Genomic DNA, 19,579 nt, shown 5'->3' on the forward strand with positions numbered 1-19,579 from the left:
CCCTGCGAAGGGAGCCGCCCCTCGCGCATTGCGGAAGTGCGGGCAGGCGCACAAGCTACTTGTACTCGCACCGGAAGAGGGCTCGGAAGACGATGGCGGGTCTGGCGGTCCGCGATCCCGCGGTGGACCGATCGCTGCGCTCCGTATTCGGTGAGCTGCCCTCGCCGAGGGGGCCGGTTTCGGAGCCGGCTTGCGGGCTGAGTGGCTCTCGGGGTCGGGTTGTGCGGAAGCGGGAAACTGGACCGGGCCGGGGTAGGGGGGCGCAGGCAGGCAGGAAGGGGAGGACTGCGGGCCGCCGGGTTGGGGGGGGGGCGCGGCGCTCGCACTCTCGACCTCAAAGGCCTACGGACCGAGCGCGTAGGGCTTTAGGAAAGGAGGAGGGGGGGGGGGGCAGGGCCGCGGGGAATGGAATCCGGCTTTTTGGCTACGCGTGCTGCGTCCGTTGAAATGAGTGCGCGTGCTCCCGGCCACCTTGGCTCCCGTGGCCCACGTGCCTCGCGTGGTTCCCGTGCCTCGCGTGGTTCCCGTGCCTCGCGTGGTTCCCGTGCTTTGCGTGCTGCGTGCTTCGCGCTTCTGCGGCCGCGCCGCGTTCCCCCCTCCTTCCGTCGCTGCTACCTCTGCCCCTTTCGCAGCCCTTCGGGCTCCGATTCTGGCGTCTTCTCCCTCCGGCCAGGGAGGAGGACGGTGGGCTCTTGGGGGTCCCCGGCTGCCGAACGAACGAATGACGCCCTGGGCTGGCGGCCAGACTTGCAGGCAGCAGAGCGCTGGGCCCACCTTGTGGGCCTCTTCCAATCGCGCTCGAGTAGCGCGCTCCATAGCTCCTGCAGACGCCGAAAAAGGTCGTCTCGCAACCAAAGCAGGGCCGGGCCTTTCGTAGCCCTCTACCCTGAACCAGAGTAACGAGGGGGACAGGGGGCAGGGGGCAGGGGGCGGCAAGCTTTGCTATCCCGGTGGCGGCGGCGATGACGACCAGGCAGCCTTTGAATGCCCCCTCCAACCTCATCCCTGCTGGGGGTGGGGGGGCGGTAGAAGAGAAGGGTGGTCCCCCCAATGTCCCTCCCCCCAGCTTGGGAACCTCAAAGCCGGGCCTACTGCGGTGTGGGAGCAGAGGTGAGATAAAAAGGCACCCTCTGAAGACCAAGGTGCCCTAATGTCTAGGGACACGGGGAGCGGGGAGGGAGGAACCCACCAAAGGTCTACTTGTTAGAAATGTAATCAAGTGGAGAATTCGTTGCTCCCTCTACTGTCTAAATCCAGGCGATCCTTTTTCAGGGAGTAGGTAGGGAGATGGAGATTAAAAACAGCCTAGACAGAAAATTGGATATTTTTCTCCCTGATTGCTAGAAGTACTATGGCCTGTGGAGGTCTAGATTCCAGTCGGCTAATCTTCTCTTGAAATGGTCTACTGCAAACCTGGGATTTCATCTTTCCTACTTTCTCTTCCTTAGTGGGAAACATTCCTTATGAAGCTACAGAAGAACAATTAAAGGACATCTTTTCCGAAGTTGGACCAGTTGTCAGTTTCAGGTAACAGGCCATTCTTTCCTCACACTTTTTGAAGTTTCTTCTAGGGAAAACTCTTAGAATAGATTATTACTAGTAATTCTTGATCCTGAATTCTAAGCAGAAGTTTAATCCTCCCTGATCCCTTGATAAAATTTCAGTGAAGAAGGCTTATCCTGTCCTTTGGTTCTCCCCTTTAGGTTGGTATATGATCGGGAAACAGGGAAACCAAAGGGTTATGGCTTCTGTGAATATCAAGACCAAGAAACTGCTCTCAGTGCTATGCGCAACCTGAATGGCCGTGAGTTCAGCGGGAGGGCGCTTCGAGTGGACAATGCTGCTAGCGAGAAGAACAAGGAGGAACTAAAGAGTGAGTTCGGTCACAAAGCGTTGTGGGCGTCTAAGTTGCAGAGGGCTTTGGGGATATAAAAGATTTCCATTTCTGAATGAGATGCTCAGTCCTGCATTATTCACCGAGATGAAGCACTGGGTTTGTCAACTGATACAATTATAATATGACATGTTGAGGAAAGGTCAGTAATCGATGACCCAAACATTAGTTTGCCTTGAAGCTCCTTAGTTGAAAGGAGGCAAGACTTGTATTTGAACTTGGGCTCGTGATGCTAACGTGTAATATTAATGTGTCCTCTGCTCACTTTGGTGATTACTGGACATTTAGAACGTTGTGGTATTTCTGTGGTGTCCATTTTAGGAATGACCATCCTCTAGAACTCTGAACTCAGTCCTGTTAAGAGGAATTGGGAAGCCTTGTCTTCCAATATAAGCTCAAAGCTTTTTGCCGGTTTGTAAAGTTGGCTAGTTAACCTTGTCAAAATCACTCCCAGTTGGGAGGGAGCAAAGGTGTTTGTTTTCATACTGCCAACAGCAACTTCCATTTATTGTTCTTATAAATTCCAATAACAAAGATTACTGTTACTTAGGGGTTCAATCATAACATACAAGGAAGAAAAAATTACGCTGGAAATACTAACCATGCTGATGGGTTGAGCGAATAAGCATAGGGGAAAAAAACCCAGACAGTTATGAATTGTTCATAAGTAAATTCATTTAAGTTGCTAATCCTCCTATATATTGGCAGTAAAGCCCAGCAAGAAGAGATAGCTACAGAATATATGAGAATACTTGGCAGTCTTCCTATTAAAATACACACACAAGGACTAGATGAATCTACCTACAAAGTACTCGATGGGAAAGGGAGATTTAAATAATTGGAGAAATATTAAATTCTCTTGGGTAGGCCAAGATAATCAAATGAAAATGTCAGCAGCACTTAACTCACTGGGTGCCATACCACTCAATCTGCCAAAAGATTCCTTTGTAGGTCTAATAGAGGAACAAAAGGTTCTCAAAGAAAATGATGAATAAAAGGAGATAAGGGAGGACCTGCCAGTACCAGTTGTGTACTATGTACTTCAAAGTAGTGATTATCAAAATTAATCAAATAATGAGAAGTCAGTGGAACAGAATCAGTATGCGGTATAGCCAAGCAAATGAACAGTGGTAGCCTACTGTTCCATAAACTCGAAGCCCTCGTAGCTGCTGGGATAATGGCTCACTATTTGGCAAAAACTGCTTAGAAAATTGGACTGCTGCTGGCAGAAATTAGAAATAGATTAACATTTCATACCACATAACAAAATAAACTCCAGATATCTCAAAGATCATGTTATATGTGAGCAGAAGGAGGAAGAAATGACATTTCAAGTCTATGAATAGGGAAAGACTGACCAGATAAGGGATAGAAAGGGTCACAGAAGGTAAAGTGGATGGTTTTGATTGTGCAAAATTAGAAAGGGTTTGCAAACAAATCCAATACAGCTAAGATTAGAAGGGAAACAAACCAAGAAGATCTTTGCAATCAATTTCTCTGGTAAAGGCTTCACTTCCCACATATCTGAAGAAATTTCTCATATTTACAGGAATCAGCTGTTTATCTGTAACCCTATAAAAAATGCCCCTTTTTCATTGCATCAGATTGGCAAATTTGACAAAAAGGGGAAACGGCAAAACAGACATATGGACACAACTGTTTTTGGAGTTGTGAAGTGGTCCAGCTATTCTGGAAGACAGTTTGGAAGTATGGCTCAAAAGTTACTAAACTGCATTTGTCTTGTGCCACTGCTAGGCTTGTACCCCCAAAGAGAACAAAGAATGAGGGAAAGGGAACGTGTGTGCACAGATATTTATAGTGGCTCTTTTTATAGTGAGAGAGAACTAGAAATGGGGGGGGGTGGCAGGGGCATGGCACTCATCAGTTGGAAATAGCTGAGCAAATTATATATGAATTTATCTAAATGCTGTTGCGTCTGAAGAAAGTTTTCAGAGCAACTTAGGAAGACCTCTGAACTAAAAGTGAGCTAAGCCAGTACTTGGACATTGTAAAAAAGCAATTTTTAAGATTTAAGAATTCTGGTCAATACAAGGACCAGCGAATCTGCTAGATCAGAGTTGTCAAACTCATGGGAGGGGGAAAGGGACCGAATTCAAATACAATCGACAGACATTTAACTAAATACAAATATAATACGGCATAGGCAGTGTTAATTGTCATTTTCGAGTCTCTGATGTGATCTTGCTATTTGAGTTTGGTATGCCAGTTCCAGAGTGCTACCCACCGTTCACATGAAACACACATAAATAATAAATATTTGACAACTGGTAGGGGGCAGGGAGAGAAAATGTGATTTTAAAAAGATAGAAAGAAAAAACTATCTCTTAACAGCAAAATCATTCCTTTTGACTTGTCGAAAACTACAAGTTATGCTTTGTAAGCTTCTGGAATTTCTGTTAATCTTGCTTTGCTATTGGGTATGTTCGATGTTCTGCCAAGCCAATCGCTACTGTCGATACAGTATAGAATTTCAGTAATTTTAAACATTTCTTGGCATAAAAATTCAGAAGCTTTGATGATAAACATTTGTTTCCCTTAGTTTCCACTGTGTCAGATTAAGGGCAGGACAGCTATTGTCTTCATATGGCATCTAGATGTGGTTGGCCTGATGTGGCCTATGCAGGATTTATAGGACTTTAAATTTGTAACAGTTTCAAGATGCTAACATAAGAAGCAGCTCTGCATTTGGCATCATTTGGGGTTTCGTTTTGAATTTTGTCATGTTTGTCTTGATTAGGTCTTGGCACCGGTGCCCCCATCATTGAATCTCCCTATGGAGACCCCATTAGCCCTGAAGATGCTCCAGAATCCATTAGCAGAGCAGTTGCTAGTCTACCACCTGAACAGATGTTTGAGCTGATGAAACAAATGAAGGTAAGAAGTTGAAGACAGATGGAAATTCTCACATTGAAAGAGCAATCCCAAATGTTAATAGAAACTGCTTCCTTTGGTGTGAACGGTGTGGCCACAGATAAGAGTGGTCTTTGCTTGGTTCCATCTAGATTTAGTATCACTGGCATTCCCTTGTAGCAGAGAATTGTCAGGTACTTGTTATCTTTGTAGACCAAGAGGAACTAGTATTTCAGCTGGGGGGAGCCCATAGAAAACCTGATCCAGTGGTTAGAAGGGAGGGGTGTAATTAAAGAGGCTCTTGAAAGCCCCCAGTTGAATGAGGTGTTGCCCGATGGTAGTACCTCCTCAAGGAGAGGACTCTCAGATTCATCAGTCAGGGCTCTTACTGTATTATTTCACTTACTGTATTCCTGGGATCTGATGAATTCTCTCTTTGCTCAGCTTTGTGTGCAGAATAGTCCCCAAGAAGCACGGAACATGCTGCTCCAAAACCCCCAACTAGCCTATGCTTTGCTGCAGGCCCAAGTCGTGATGCGAATCGTGGATCCAGAGATTGCACTGGTAAGTCCTTCAGGTTGTCTGTGGGAGCGAGCCACTATTCCTTTGTGGTGGGAGGCCGGGCTTGGCGGATTATCCTCTCACATCTTGGCCAGTTCCAGCGCATATGTTTGTCTCTTTCCCATAGAAAATTTTGCATCGTCAAGCAAATATCCCATCTCTGATTCAAGGTAACCCGCAACCTGGCCAAGGACCCGGTGCGCCAATGAACCAGCCAGCTACTCCAGCCTCTCAACCACAGCCCTTGGTAGGGGTTCACATATAAGCACTCCTCTCTGTCTTAGAATGTTATTGTTCTCTTGCTGAGAGAAAAATGGAGAGCAAATAAAATAAATAGAAAAAATAAAATAGAGAATATTTTCTCTAGAATACAGGGGAAAAAAAAAAGCTGCCCAATTAAAAATTGTTTTCACTTTGTGGTATGTACGTCTAATGTGATGCTCTCATAGATGCTGGGAGGGGAGTAGAAATTGGGGATGATTGAATAGTGGAAATGAAGTTGGGGACTCGAAAGAGAGTGGACTCTGCTCACTTACTGCTCTTAACCTATCTTTGGCTTTGTGCAGTGGCGAGTCTTTCGAATGAGATGGTTTTTATTTAAAGTACTTAGCGCAGTCCGGGGCACAAAAGTGTTTGATAAATGCTCATTCCCTTCCCCTGTATGTAAAGAACTGTGGATATGCGACTCAGTATGAGAAGTGACCTTTGAAAACAACTCCACCAAATTCACCCCAAAGTCTCCCAGTTGCCTTCTTAAAAGCATCACTGCTTTGGTACTTCTCTAAAGAGAATCTCAAGACACCTGCCTTTCTTTTCCTTTAGTTACCTAGGAGCTCCCCAACTGGGATTGAGTGGAACAATTGGATTGATTGGGATGTCAAAAGAACAGATGGATCCCAATATCCAGGGGCTACTCAATCCCAGCTGTACTGAGTTTTGGAATATCCTACTCTGTTATGCAAACACTCCTGTACACCCTTCCCTGAGAAGCCCAAAGGATTGCATCTATGCCTTTTTCTGCTTTTGTGCCCTGTGGGTGGGCATTACCATCTGGACAGGGATGGGGGGGGGGAGGTGGTTAGAGTGACTAGTTTGAAGGGAATTTAGGGTTATCATCAACTAGTGTATTTATTAAATCCCCACAGGGACATGGGACAGGCTCTGATTTCTTCTCTTGTTCAGGGTGGGATGCATGTGAATGGAGCTCCTTCTCTGATGCAACCACCTCTGCCAGGTGGCGTACCCGCACCAGGAGCAATGCCTACTGCAGGACCTGGCCCTGGCCCTTTGGCTCCTGGAGGTGAGCTGTGCTTCAGATTCTCGCCATTTGAGGATCTTTAAACACAGTCCCATGGCAATGTATTCATTCCAGAGGAGCACCAAGGCTCTTGCCATTAATGTGATGCGATGAGAGAAGCCCAAAAAGTGCTATCGAAATGTGCTCTCTTGGAACATTTTGTTGAGTTGCTTTTAGTCAAGTCTGCTTCTCTGTGGCCGTATTTGGAATAACCAAAGTAGACGATGCTTCGTATCTTTCTTTCTGAAAAAGATGGGATGAAGTAGTCTGAGTGAATGCTTTGAACACGATAGGGAAAGGAGGAAGGTCTCAAGCATATAATTAGTCCCAGTCTCTGGTCTCTTTTGCCTGTGGTTTGATGGAGTGCTTTGGGGCCTTGAAACATTAAAGATGAAGAGAAATGAAGGCCACTGGGCTGTAATTTGCCTCGCATGATGTGTTCAAGGCTTGACGAGGCCTCGGCCCACGGTTCACCTTTTGGCTGCAGTTTGAGAAAGCCTGAGGCCCGTTTGTCTAACCATGAAGCCCTAGGCACATGGGTAGAAGCCCCTTGTGGAACAGGTGGCATCTCTCAGCTGAGGCCTTTCCTGAGTCTCAGAAGGCGCTTGTTCTTTGTACAGAGACTAGCTGGAGGTCTACTAAACAATAACTGCCTTTGTTACTCAATCCCTAGCCAAGTGTGTGGTTTTTTATGTTTGTTTGTTTGTTTGTTTTTTTGTTTGTTTTGTTTTTTGTTTGTTTTTTTGTTTTTGTTTTTTTTGAGGGGAATGGAGCAGGGAATGAACTTGCCTTTGAGGGATTATAATTCTGTCTAGGAGGAAAACGATCCGTAAGCTTCTTCTTTGTCCTAAATTGATTCTCTTGGCTTTTGTCTTCCAGGCGGGATGCAGTCCAAGGTTGGGATGCCAGGCGGTGGGCCAGTATCCCTAGACCGGGGCCAAGGTAGGCTGTGTTGTCTTACTAACACAGATTACTCACACAGTGCTTGAATCTTCCAGACTCTTCATTTAGTAAGGTAAAAAGCCCACTTGCACAAGCATCAGTCATGAAACCGAGCCACCCTCAGCCTAAGACGAATCGGACAGCACTTTTTTGCTGATGGGTTAATAGTCGTGCTAGTATGTGCGCGCGCGCGCTCTCTCTCTCTCTCTCCCTCTCTCTCTCTCTCTCTCTCTCTCTTCCTGTATTGCTAGTGCTGGCTGTTCAGCGGGCAAAGGGAGCGATGGGCACATGAAGGAGCCAGGGTGCATAAAATGACAATAGCTTAAAAAGCCTGCTCAGAGCTGTTGGGCAGAGTACAGGCCAGTGAAGCCCATGCGTCTTGGGTCTGGCGTACCAGCATGGCCGCCACAGCAGCGGCCAACACTTGGTTGTCGTCATCGGCGTGCGCAGACTCCTGGTCACAATAGCAGCAGCAGCCCCAGACTTTCTGCCTTCTGTCTCCATGTGGCCAGATCCTTTTAAAAGCAAAGAAAATGTGGTTCATTTGCATTTGAGAACCAGGAAGACCAGTGATGGGGAGCTTCAAGTGCTCTTTTCCTCAAATAGCTCTCAGATGCCTCTAGCCTTTCTTGAGGGACGAAACCTCCCCTCAAGGGGCGCAGACAAAAGTGGCCAGCAAGGAAGATCTGCGAGGCCTTAAGACACAATATTCTACCCTCCTTCTCATTTCAAGCTGGTGTACTGGGGAAGGTTCCTGAAATGACAGGACCAATAATCCACTCCACAGATGACTGACAGCAATCCGGTTCAAGACCATTGTCTCGCTCTTTCCCTCAGGGTCTGTGTGCTTTGAGCGTAGGTGGATAGGGGTGCGGTGTGCCACCTATCTGGCCACAGAAGAGATAGGTGAGGGGTTTTCCCTCCTTTCACCCATAGGTAGTGCCACTTTTGTGTTTGAAAATTGCTCTATAGGAAAAGTGGAGAAACGGGGTTCTGAAGCGGATGCTCTTGGGGCTCCTTGGTAGCAGCTCTTCTTGCATGCCTCTAAAGGGCACAGGAGTCCGGGCTCCCTCTTGCCTTTGCAGCTATCGTCTCTCCCAGCAGTCTTGCTTCTCCTGCATGCGTGTATGCTGTGGCCACGGGGGACAGGGAGCCGGCCCGAGAGCGCGGCATCTCTCTGCCTTCTACCACCCGTGATTGTGGTGCCATCGCACCTGTGCTGTTGCTATTTGTGTGCATGGGAGCGCAGCCCTTCCTGGGGCTCGGCTCATCGTTCCTGAAAAGCGATTTCCTTGGAAGAGCCTTGGTCTTCCGAGACCCCACCTGACACTTGCTTCGCTGTTGGCCGCTTTTATGTTTTAGCTCTGATTTTGCCTGTGCCACCCCACGTGCTTCGACCCTTTTCTCAGTTAACCCACCCTTCACGCTTGGACTTCTTTTTTTTTTTTTTTTTAAACCTGCTATGTTTTATTTGTGAGCATGTGACCATACTATTGGATGAAGACTATCCATTTTCTAGCTCAAACAACACAGAAGTCTTTTTAGGAAGAAAATAAAATTGTAAGAGAAATAACGATCCAAGGAAGCTAGGATTGCTTCCGTAGTCAAATTTGCAAAACAGGCTTGACATTTCTTTTTGGTACTCTGGTCACACACACGGCTTCTGGGAATCCACCTTCCCATAGTTAAAGTGTGGTTCAGGTACAAAAAGAAACTGAACGGCCTGACACGGGAATGATTTTGAGCTTTGGTGAGCATGTTTACAAATCCGCAGGTGTGGGTATGTGTGTGTGTGCGCGCGTGTGTGTGTGCGTGCGGGCGTGTGGGGGATGTGCAAGCCATTCATGTCTTTGCTCTTTTTCCTTCTCTTTAACTTGCTGCTCACCCAGGGACCCTACAGCACTCGCCCGTGGGACCCGCCGGGCCTGCACCCATTGAGCGAGTTCAAGGTACCCACGGTAACTGCAGGTTTCTTCTGCTTGTGTTCAGGGTGGGGCATGAGAGGAGGAGAGCTGTGTGGAAGTGAGCGTCAAGTTGAGAACCCCAAAGGGTGATACTTTGGCTTTGCTTTTCCCTGGGAGGGAGCCACAAGCCTGAGATAGGCCTTTGTTTTGGAGGCTTGGTTGTCAGGAGGCTCGGATGGAATGACAGTAGTCTGTAGGATGGCAAGTGGTCTTTCCCCGGCTAAGAGGTCCTCGTAGGCACAGCCACGTTCACATGTGCCGAGACAGGAGCTGCTTTTTGTTACTGTGGTTGTTGGGCCGAGGTACGAGTTCTCCTCATGACGACAGAGGGCACAGTTGGCAATTCTGCACGAGCCGCCGCTGTGGCCCCGGGCTCTGCTCGTTCCCTATTTTCTCCTATGGAATTTATTTCAGGAATTTCTTTTTCTTTTTCTTTTTTCTTTTTTTTTTTTTTTTTTTTTTTTTTTTTTTTTTTTTTGGGATGAGTTTTCCCGAACCCTAAGGTGTGGTAGTTGTGTTGACTGTGGTACACTGAGTTATTACTCTGAGTGTCCTTGGTTTTTCACTTCAGTAATTCCCCCTTTGTTTCCCTGGCAGTGCCAATGCCAGACCCCAGAGCCCCTATGCAGCGTGGACCTATGCCTGCTGGCGGCCCACCTCCCCGAGGTCTTTTAGGAGATGCTCCAAATGACCCACGTGGAGGGACTTTGCTCTCAGTCACTGGAGAAGTAGAACCCAGGTAAGCAAGTACAAAGCGAGAAGGGCGAGCTTTAACTAACTCGCGCCCCCTCGCTTGGAGCCAAAGATTTGCCATATCAGTTGTGTCCCTCACACCCCCACGCTCCCCCCCAAAAAAAGAAATTTTTCTAAAAAGAAAAGAAGGAAAAAAAGAAAAAAGTGAACTATTCTTAGATGCTCTCCAGGACTGAGCGCACCATGGGACAGAACTGCAGATTGCAGACAGGTACATCAACCTGGGCTGACTGGCTATTGTTTCCTTGGCAATCTTTCATCATTATTAAGTGCCTGACAGTGAAAGGTCAAAACATCCAAACGGGGAGATGGTCAGTGTCGGGTGGTCTCTATGGCATATATGTGTGTATGGGTAATGCAAGGTCACGGCGTGGTATGGCCTAGACCCCCACCAGAGAAACGTGCTGCTGTTCAAAGAACACAAGTAGGACGACATTACTCGGATGGCCATGTGTGATTGGTTTCCTGCCGTAATTCTGGCAGCGCGTGAGTTGGATGATTTAGCTGTCTGATAACCATCATCTTACTCCTGCCAATGTGTAGACTTAAGCTCTGGTGTCAGGTTTATGTCTAATCTCTGTTTTTTTGATCCTTTCCTAGCTGACTCCTTCCTTTTGCCTTTCCCTTTCTCCATGTACAGAGGATATCTGGGTCCACCTCATCAGGGTCCTCCCATGCATCACGTCCCTGGCCATGACAGTCGTGGCCCTCCCCATGAGATGAGGGGAGGACCGCTGGGAGAGCCACGGCCTTTAATGGGAGAACCCAGAGGACCCATGCTGGATCAGAGGGGCCCACCTATGGATGGCAGAGGTAAGGATAAGCTCATCACATTAGTTGGCCACGGTAGTTTTCACTCGAGTCAGATTTTGTTTTTAAAAGAAAATAGAGGTGAGGAAAGCCTCACATAGTAGGAAAGAAATGAGTCGAGTATAAAGCAATTTTGACTCCAGAGGACTAACAGTAAAACACCTTCCTCCTCCCAGAGCAGAGACGGATGCTTGGCGTGGAGCACAGGGAGGCAGGCTTTCGTAGTCAGGTGTGGCCAGGGTGTCAGGTTGTTTTGCGGTAGAGAATGGGGTGTTGGCAAGTGACAGATGGACAAAACGAGAAGGATGAGCTTTACCTACCTGTTACCTCCTCTCTTGGAGCCAAAGATTTTCTTCTGTATCAGTTGCAACATCCACCTCCCACTCCCACCCCCCCACCCCCCCAAAAAGAAAAAAAGGAAACACACAAAGTTTTCTTTCTCAATCAGACAGTAAAAAGAAACAGAGGTGAAGGGATAGAGTGTTATTAGCCAGGAGTGTGCAACATACACAATGGAGGGACGGTTTTGAGCCAAGTCGTTAGAATTGCATTCGTTGCCTGGATGTTTACCTTGTTCAAGCAGTAAGCCCACAACAAGCAACTGTTGGTTTTTGAATTTAGAGCTGTAGCCTTCTTAACTCTTACCACAGGTGGACGAGATCCCCGAGGGATAGATGCCAGGGCCATGGAGGCCAGGGCCATGGAGGCCAGAGGCATGGACGCAAGAGCGATGGAAGCCAGGGGGATGGAGGCCCGGGGCTTAGAATCAAGGGCCATGGAGCCTAGGGGCATGGACACAAGAACGATGGAAACTCGAGGACCTGGCCCCAGAGGCCCAATGCCGGGGGGACTCCAGGGACCTGGGCCAATCAATATGGGAGCGGGTGGCCCTCAGGGCCCTAGGCAGGTATGCATAGCCCCTCTTTTAGTAGTTTTGGATTCTTCTCCTCCGGTTCTAAATGACCACTTCCTTGTTGTTTTTGCTCGAGTTCTTAGAGACAGGAGTCATGGTATGCAAGATTCTACTTAAAGTTTGTTTTGTTTTGCCTTGGTCTCTTTTTTGGCCGGTGCTACTGTATCCTAGAGACTAAGGTTCTCTTACTGCAGCTGATACCTTCGAAGAAGCTGTCTGATGTGTCTAACGTGTCAATCTCTAGCCCAAGTAAACAGGGTGTCACGGGAGTGGTTTGTTAATACACCCCTATTAAAACCTCCTGATCTCATCTCCCTACCTCCTGGCTTTTCTTCCTAGTGCTCCTAGAAACTAAATGGCTTTTTTCACTTTGCATTATTTCAGAAGAGTCTTGTTGGACCATCTTGGTCACTTTACAATGTTTCGTTTATAGCACATCTGCCAAAGGGTATTTAACCACTCCTCCTCTTCAAGAATCACCCCCTTGATTTCTTTCTCCACATGTACAGGGTTCTGGACTCTCACCCTAGGCAAGGTCATCTACCTTCCTTGGGTTCCAGGCAATTCTTTTAAGACTGAGTTACATGTATGGGACTGGCTGCCCTCTAGGGGAGGGAGGGAGGGAAGGAGGGGAAAAGTTGAAACAGAAGTTTTTGCAAGAGTAAATGTTGAAATATTACCCATGCATGTTTTGTACATAAAAAGCTATAATAATAAAAAAAAATGTAATTCAAAAAAAAGACTGAGTCACAGGGATTTCTCTTTTCCCATCTTTGTTTATTTTGCCTTTCCCTTTCTGGGGAAGGTGTATGTCTCCCTTTCTCCCCCATGGGGGGGGATCAGGGAGCTGTCTCTTGTCCCTTCCCTCCCCACCCATCCCCTCTCATCGTTGTGCTCTTTGGTAAAAAAGGTATCTCTTTCTGACTTCACAACTCTCAACTCTAGGGGGAGCCCAAGCCCTGTAGCTTTTTTCCCCCTTTATTTAAAGCTTCCTTGGCAGTTTTTACAGCTTAGCCTACAGCACACACGCTAGCTGGCCGGCCGGCTGGCCCGCCTCACTTCTAGCTTCCCATTTCCTAAAGAATAGGCTCTGACTGACTGGCATCTGGCCTACCTTCTATGGCAGGTGTTACTACTTTTCCTACAGAACACTCCCGGAGTACAGCAGCATCTGCAGAAGAGGACGCTTGGGTTACTTTGTCGCCTCTGCTTACTCCCTCAGTTCCTTTTGCCGCTGTGCTCGCCAGAGCTAGCATTTCTAGTATGACATTGAATTTAGTCAGGGACGGCAGACATCCTAGCTTCACCCCTGGATCTTATTCAGAATTGGCCTGTGTATCTCCATTACAGAGAGGGTTTGCTCTGGGGCTGACTTACAGAAACCCTTTGAGGAGGCCTGTACTTTCAGTGGGTTCTGTGTTTGGTCAAAAAGCCTTTCTGCATCTATTGAGATAAATCACACATTTTTGTTATTGATATGGTCAGTTATGCTTATGGTTCTCTTAATATTGAACCAGCCCTGCATTTCTACTATAAATTGAACCTGATCAACATGTGTGCTCTTGTTCTTTTTCTTGCAATTGGAGTTAAGTGACTTGATCAGGGTCACACAGCCAGCAATGCATATGATTTTTGTGATTTATTACTATAATCTTGCTGGTATTTTCTTGAAAATTTTTGCATCGAAATTCATTAGGGAAATTGGCCGAGAGTTTCCCTGGTTTAGGTATCAAAACTATAATTATATCACAAAGGGAATTTGGTAGGAATCTTTTTTTTTTTTTTTTTTTTTTCTTCCTGTTTCTATAATGTTGGAAGGAATTGCTTTTTTAAATGTTTGGAAATTCATCTGGTGGGGAAGGGATTGTTCCTTAAGGAGATTCATGTTTGTTCAGTTTCTTTTTTTTTTTTTTTTTTTTTTAATGGGCTTATTTAGGGTTTCTCTTTCTTCTTTTGTTACTCCGGGCAGTTTTGTGGCTTCTCATTTCCTCCAAAACATTCCCTGTCTCTCTGTCAGTCATCAGTTCTAGCTTCCATAGCAGAGGCTAATTACTTTTTCTCCAGAATACACCTACTCCCATAATCAGACAGGTATATTTTCCTCATCTTTTCTCTAGGGCCAGTCCTAGTCATAATTATGCACCTTTCTTCATTGTTCTTTCTTTGTAGTTTGTTGTAGCCATTTTACATGCTCCTTTCCTGGTTTGACTTCCTTGCCTCTGCCACAGAGTTTCTCTCAATTCCTCATCTTTGTAATTTCTTACAAAGCTATTATAGTATTTTCATTTACCAGTTTGTTGAACATTTCCCTATTTGATAGATTATCATTTTGTCTACAGTTATAATTACAACACACACTCCAGACCCTGTTGCTCTGACTCTTGTGGTGTGGATTTCTTTCTTTCTTCCTTTTGACTTTGAGATTAGGGCAATTCCTTAGGGTACATGACTAGGCCTTTGGAGGGTTCCCAGTTTCATGTTGTTCTCCCAGATGGTTGAACTACTTCACAGCTACACAACAGCATATTCTTCTTCTTGATCTGGCTTTTTTTTTTTTTTTTTTTTCGGGGGGGGGGGGGGGGGGGGGGGGGGTGGGGGCGAGACGGACATTGTGTGTCTCTAAAACTCATCACGTTCTCCTCTCTTTGGACACACAGGTCCCAGGCATGCAGGGATCTGGTCTGCAAGGCGGAGGTCAGCCTGGGGGATTTAGTCCTGGGCAGAACCAAGTTACTCCACAAGATCATGAAAAGGTAAGTCAACTCTGCCAGTGATTCAGATGCCTCCTCTCCATCTGAGCATGTGCACAATGAGGCTGTGATACAATGAAGGATTTTCTGTGTCCATTCAGGAGTGGTGTTTTTACTTGTCCACAGACCCAGAACTCTGGTAACTGAATGAGATTTCTGTAGTTGCCTGATCTCCATCAAAGACAGGCTAAAAAGAGCCTCATCTTGTCTTCTCTTTCATCCTTCACGCTGTAAAAATATTAAAAAGACTAAAAAAAAAAAAAATGCTGTTGAGGCAGTAGATATTACTTGGATTGGTGAAGTCCAGTTCTATTCTCTGACCTCTGGGCAAGTCACTTTATTGACTCAGTTTCCTTAAATATGAAATGGGATCACAAGAGCAGGCCCCTCTCTCCCAAGATTCTCATGAGGATTAAATGAGATAATTTACAAAGCACCATAAAATGTTGACTATTGTTAGCTCTTTGCTTTTATATTAGGTCTTTGCAGGAAACTCATGTATGGTAGGAATAAGAATAGCAAATGGTGGTTTACATATAGCCTCTCTTGTGATACCACCATCCTGCCTATTATAATCTCTTCCTTTATGGCTGAGGGAAATGTATATTCAGGGAAAGGAAGTGACTGAGGTGGAATAGGAGTCTTCCTGACAACAGTCCTGTGTGCTTTGCACTAGCCTTGGCTGCCTGGGGGGGAAGAAAATAGAGGGATTTGAAGAAAGGAATGCCAGGTCTTGTAAACCAAAGGGATCCCCTCTCCTCTAGGCTCCTAATTTACCAGCCTGGCCTTTGGGCTCCTGGAGGCCCTGGTCTGTGGTTTTATTTGCATGCAGGCTTCTCTGTTGGCCTTCTCCCTCCCTTGGTCTTGTTGCCCGTCGCCTTTGTATAAGATGGTCTTTCTTTTGCCATTTGACGTCGTCTTCCCCGCTCCCTCCCAGTTCCAGGACTGACTTCGTAGGCAGATGATGGCAATGGAGATTTACGTAGCTGCCATTATTACCGTTCCATAATCGTCTTCCTTTCTATCCACAGGCTGCTTTGATTATGCAAGTGCTCCAACTGACTGCAGACCAAATTGCCATGCTGCCTCCCGAGCAACGGCAGAGTATCCTGATTTTAAAGGAACAGATACAAAAATCTACTGGCGCCCCTTGAGTGGTGAGCAAACAGACTCCCAGCCAGGGAGGGTGGGGGGGCTAGAGAATTCTACACGGGTCGCTTTTGTACTCATCCAGAAGTTTCAGTCCTTTACTTGTCCCTCCTGATCTCTGTTTGGCTTCTGTGGGGCCAATCCAGCCCCTGGGAGGTGGGGTGATACTGTGGGCCAGCGGCCCCATCATCATCAAGGCTCTGAGTTAATTGCTTCGGATATGCTCATATATGGAGCGTTTCGATAAATATGTATGTAACTTAGTAACCGGAGTATTGACTTGTGAAGCAAATTCTGATGTGAAAAGAATAGAAGTATGTAGCCAAGGAAGCAAATGGTCAAAAAAATCCACCGTATGCTCTGACAGGTTTTAGAATGAGTTAGTACAGCCTGACACATAGCTCACTCCCATTATCACCCTTCCTCCTTTGCCAAACTCATCTTCCGAATAAAGTCATCGTGACCCTGAAAGTGGTGGTTCACTTTACAGTTTGGTCTTCAATGTTTTTGAGATTCAGTAGCTTTGTGGAAGCTAAGCCGTCTGGCTAGTTCCACAGACTGGGTTGATTCCACCCTGCCAAGTTTTTCTACTCTCCTGTGCCTCTTTCTTTCACTGAGAAGGTGACATTGGGCTCTCGGAGGTTTGCCAGCCAAACCCAAATCGCGACGGGTCCTGCCCGAGGCGTTAATAGCCTCAATCACAAATCACAGGCCTAGCTACCTCCACAGAGCTTTGCTGCCATTTAGAACTTCTTTGGATCCCATCTCCCAGTCCAGTGATACATCTCTGGCAACAGCCAGTGATCTAGTGATCTTATTGCACGACAAGCTAGATCCCCACATCAGTCAGTCCGTGAACATTTATTGTCTACTATGTCATGGCACTGGGCTAATTGCTAGGAATACAAAGATACAGACAGTCCCTCCCCATTGAGTAGGCCACAAATAGAGCAGACTTCTTCCCCAAAGTTTTCAAGCCTCTGGCCACCCTTCGAAGCATTGCATTCAAGATTTGACATAAGTCTTAGTTCATCATCTTGGCCACAAGTGTGTTTACGCAGTTTTCCTGCCCCAGGAAATGGAAAATACGAAGTCTGCTTTGGGGCCAAGAGTGGGAGAAGACCCCCCTGGGAAAGGTAGCCTGAGGGCCTCACATGGTCCTGTGTGTATCTCTGCTTCATTCCCTAACTCATCAGGATTCCCCAGCTTGGATGGGCCTGCATTTTCTGACACCAGGAGATCTTTCTTTGAAGATTTAAGCTGTCAGGTCGCTTCTACTTTAGTTAGGCTAGGTACTTACTAGGGGAAGAGAAATGGGCCACTCTTTGTAATTGCTTGGAGCCACCCCCCATAAGCTTCTGTAGGAGTTTCCTCTGTTGTACTTATGGGGGAGAGGAGGCCTCTCTCCTTGTAAATAGCAATTGAAAATTGCCAAGGAGGTTCCATGTAAGTGGGCAGCAGGCCTAGCTTCTCCCTCCCCATCTCAGAGGCTCGTTCTTTGTGATCTACAGTGGTCTTACAGGCATTTCTTCACTAATAGATTTCCCCCAACTTGTCTTTGCACGTTTACAGAATGCCTGAGAGCAATCCTGCTTGTCTGATTGAACGATGTGGAGGAGGAGCCAGGATCAGAAGATTTCTGTATCCCAACACTTGACAGACCTTAAGTGGTGGTGAATGGAGGATATCTTAATACCTCCACCAGAAGTAAAATCTGCTTGTCTTCATTCTGCTCATTGTTATTGTCGGGTTTTAGGTGGGGGGTGGGGGGTGGGGTCAGGGATAGCGGTGGGGAGGGGATAGAAGGGGAAGGTTTATTTAGTTTATTTTATGTGAATTAAAAAGAAATATTCCCTGGGGCTCAAGTGTACCACTAATCAAGATGTATATGACCTTTTTGCTTTGAAGACAATTGTTGTTGCTTTTGCTTCAATTGCCTTCAATTGAAGGCTGTGAAACAACTTGTTAGATTATGGCTTCTATTATCTCTGAGCTGTGTTCCCCAGCTCCGCCTTCCCTTGTGTATCAATGATCGAACAAACATTTATTGCTAGTGTGTGCAAGATATTGTGCTAATCAGTCTTTTATTCTTCTAGATGGTTAATTTTCGGCTCTATGATTTTTTGAAACCAGTTTTTCGTGTTCACTTTGTTTCTATCCAAAATAACATGATATATCTCTTGAGAATGTACAACTGTGTATCTAATAAGAGTAAACCATAAATGGATCCGGCCGTGGATGCTCGGTTTACGGGAGCGAGCAAATATCTAGAAAGGCAACAAAGCAATGACGTTGACACAACAGTCTGTTGCTTCTGAAAAAGTCCAAGTACCATCATGCATCTTTAAGTCAATAGCAGACAGATTCTTGTATGTCGTTCTGAGCTAAAGTAAAGATGTTGTGATTGATGTTGATGGCCTGGTGTCATCCACATAGAAACAGATGCCACTTGCTTGTTATGTCATAAAGCTCTTGGGTCTCCGGAAAGCCAATTAAAAGCTTTTTTTCAGGTGTTCGTGATGCCTTTTATTTGCACATCATTGGCAGGTATGCTATTTGGGTTGGGAGGTTTCCAGCCCAGTGTTAGTGGAAGGGTATAGTGCCTGGTCAACAGAAATTACCAATCAGTGGGGATCTGCAACACTTGGCACCCATGTGGGACCTTTCTTCTGGGGAAAGGGACAGGTTTCGTTTTCTGTTGTCTGACATTAAGATCAGTCATTAGAAATTACATTTAAGAGGCAGCTAGGCGGCGCAGTGGATAGAGCACCAACCCTGGAGGCAGGAAGACCCGAGTTCAAATGTGGTCTCAGACACTTAACACTTCCTGGCTCTGTGACCCTGGGCAAGTCACTTAACCCCAGTTGCCTCAGCAAAGGAAAAAAAAAAAGAAATTACATTTAAGGTAAAAAGAAGTTCTCTTTCTTTTAAAGTTGTCTTTGTTTACATGACTCGCCCTGCTGTGGGCTCACTTCACCCTACTTCAGTCTAGCTGAGTCTTCCTGGATTTCCTTAGTTCCTTAGACTTGCCATTTCTTACTGTAGAACATTCCATTGGTTCTACATACCATACTCGGCCCTTGTCCCCAGAATTTTCTCTCCCCAAAAGACAGACGGATGAGATGAAGGCTCAGAGTCCAGAGTCTACTCAAAACTTGCAAATCTGGATAAGAAAATAAGGCTCTCCTTCTGTTGCTCTTTATTTGTCTCTTCTAAAAGCCCCATCCTGACTTCTCGGTCTCCTTAGCAATCCTTTGCTATAAGACATCCTGGCTCCTCCCTTATCTGTACCTTGCTCTCCCACAGGCTGCCTGAATCCCAACATTTCTGTATCTCAAGCTCTCCCAACTTTTATTTATTGCCAGAGTCTGTTTCCCTCCTGTATGAAGTCTTGTGACTACAAGAGAATTTATTTGGATTCTTCTAAACCAACGATGTGACTCCGGGACACATCAGTAGTTTGTTCAGCCATTCTCCAATGAATGGACACATAGTATGTAAAATCCATTTAAAGGGAAACCAACCCCAAATAAAGTGAAATAAGAACAGAAAGCTCAAAATCCAGGCCTCTCCTGCCATCTGGAAAAGGCTTTCAGCATGTGATCTGATTGGCTTCCAGTTGCATTACTCCAGTTAAAAATAGTTGAGAATAAATGTAGATGATGTACTAGAGGA

The 19,579-nt window shown here is 46.1% G+C and overlaps 1 protein-coding gene across 7 annotated transcripts; it reads left to right on the top strand.

The window, feature by feature from the left end:
* Positions 1-6: 6 nt before the first annotated feature.
* On the top strand, positions 7-18,419 carry CSTF2 (cleavage stimulation factor subunit 2). 7 transcript variants are annotated; one of them, XM_031944908.1, is made up of 15 exons: positions 7-150; positions 1,449-1,527; positions 1,704-1,873; positions 4,653-4,789; positions 5,210-5,329; positions 5,454-5,573; positions 6,509-6,626; positions 7,503-7,565; positions 9,455-9,523; positions 10,127-10,268; positions 10,923-11,095; positions 11,743-11,999; positions 14,663-14,758; positions 15,787-15,912; positions 17,477-18,419. In XM_031944908.1, exons 1-14 carry the CDS (start codon positions 93-95, stop codon positions 15,907-15,909), a joined length of 1,725 nt encoding a protein of 574 aa, XP_031800768.1. In that variant the 5' UTR covers positions 7-92; the 3' UTR covers positions 15,910-15,912; positions 17,477-18,419. The 7 variants fall into 7 exon arrangements, with proteins under 7 accessions (XP_031800768.1, XP_031800769.1, XP_031800770.1 ...); XM_031944909.1 differs by having other exon boundaries at positions 9,455-9,514; XM_031944905.1 differs by lacking the exon at positions 7-150 and adding an exon at positions 925-1,110.
* The last annotated feature ends 1,160 nt before the right edge of the window (positions 18,420-19,579 follow it).

Source organism: Sarcophilus harrisii, chromosome X (genome assembly GCF_902635505.1).
Source record: "Sarcophilus harrisii chromosome X, mSarHar1.11, whole genome shotgun sequence".
Classification (NCBI taxonomy): domain Eukaryota; kingdom Metazoa; phylum Chordata; class Mammalia; order Dasyuromorphia; family Dasyuridae; genus Sarcophilus; species Sarcophilus harrisii.

Bases quoted from the DNA above. Each gene is read 5' to 3' on its own strand.
- CSTF2 (XM_031944905.1), top strand. From the start codon at position 963: ATGACGACCAGGCAGCCTTTGAATGCCCCCTCCAACCTCATCCCTGCT. The intron at 1,528-1,703 runs GTAACAGGCCAT...TCTCCCCTTTAG, and splicing joins GGACCAGTTGTCAGTTTCAG to GTTGGTATATGATCGGGAAA. The intron at 6,627-7,502 runs GTGAGCTGTGCT...TTTGTCTTCCAG, and splicing joins TGGCCCTTTGGCTCCTGGAG to GCGGGATGCAGTCCAAGGTT.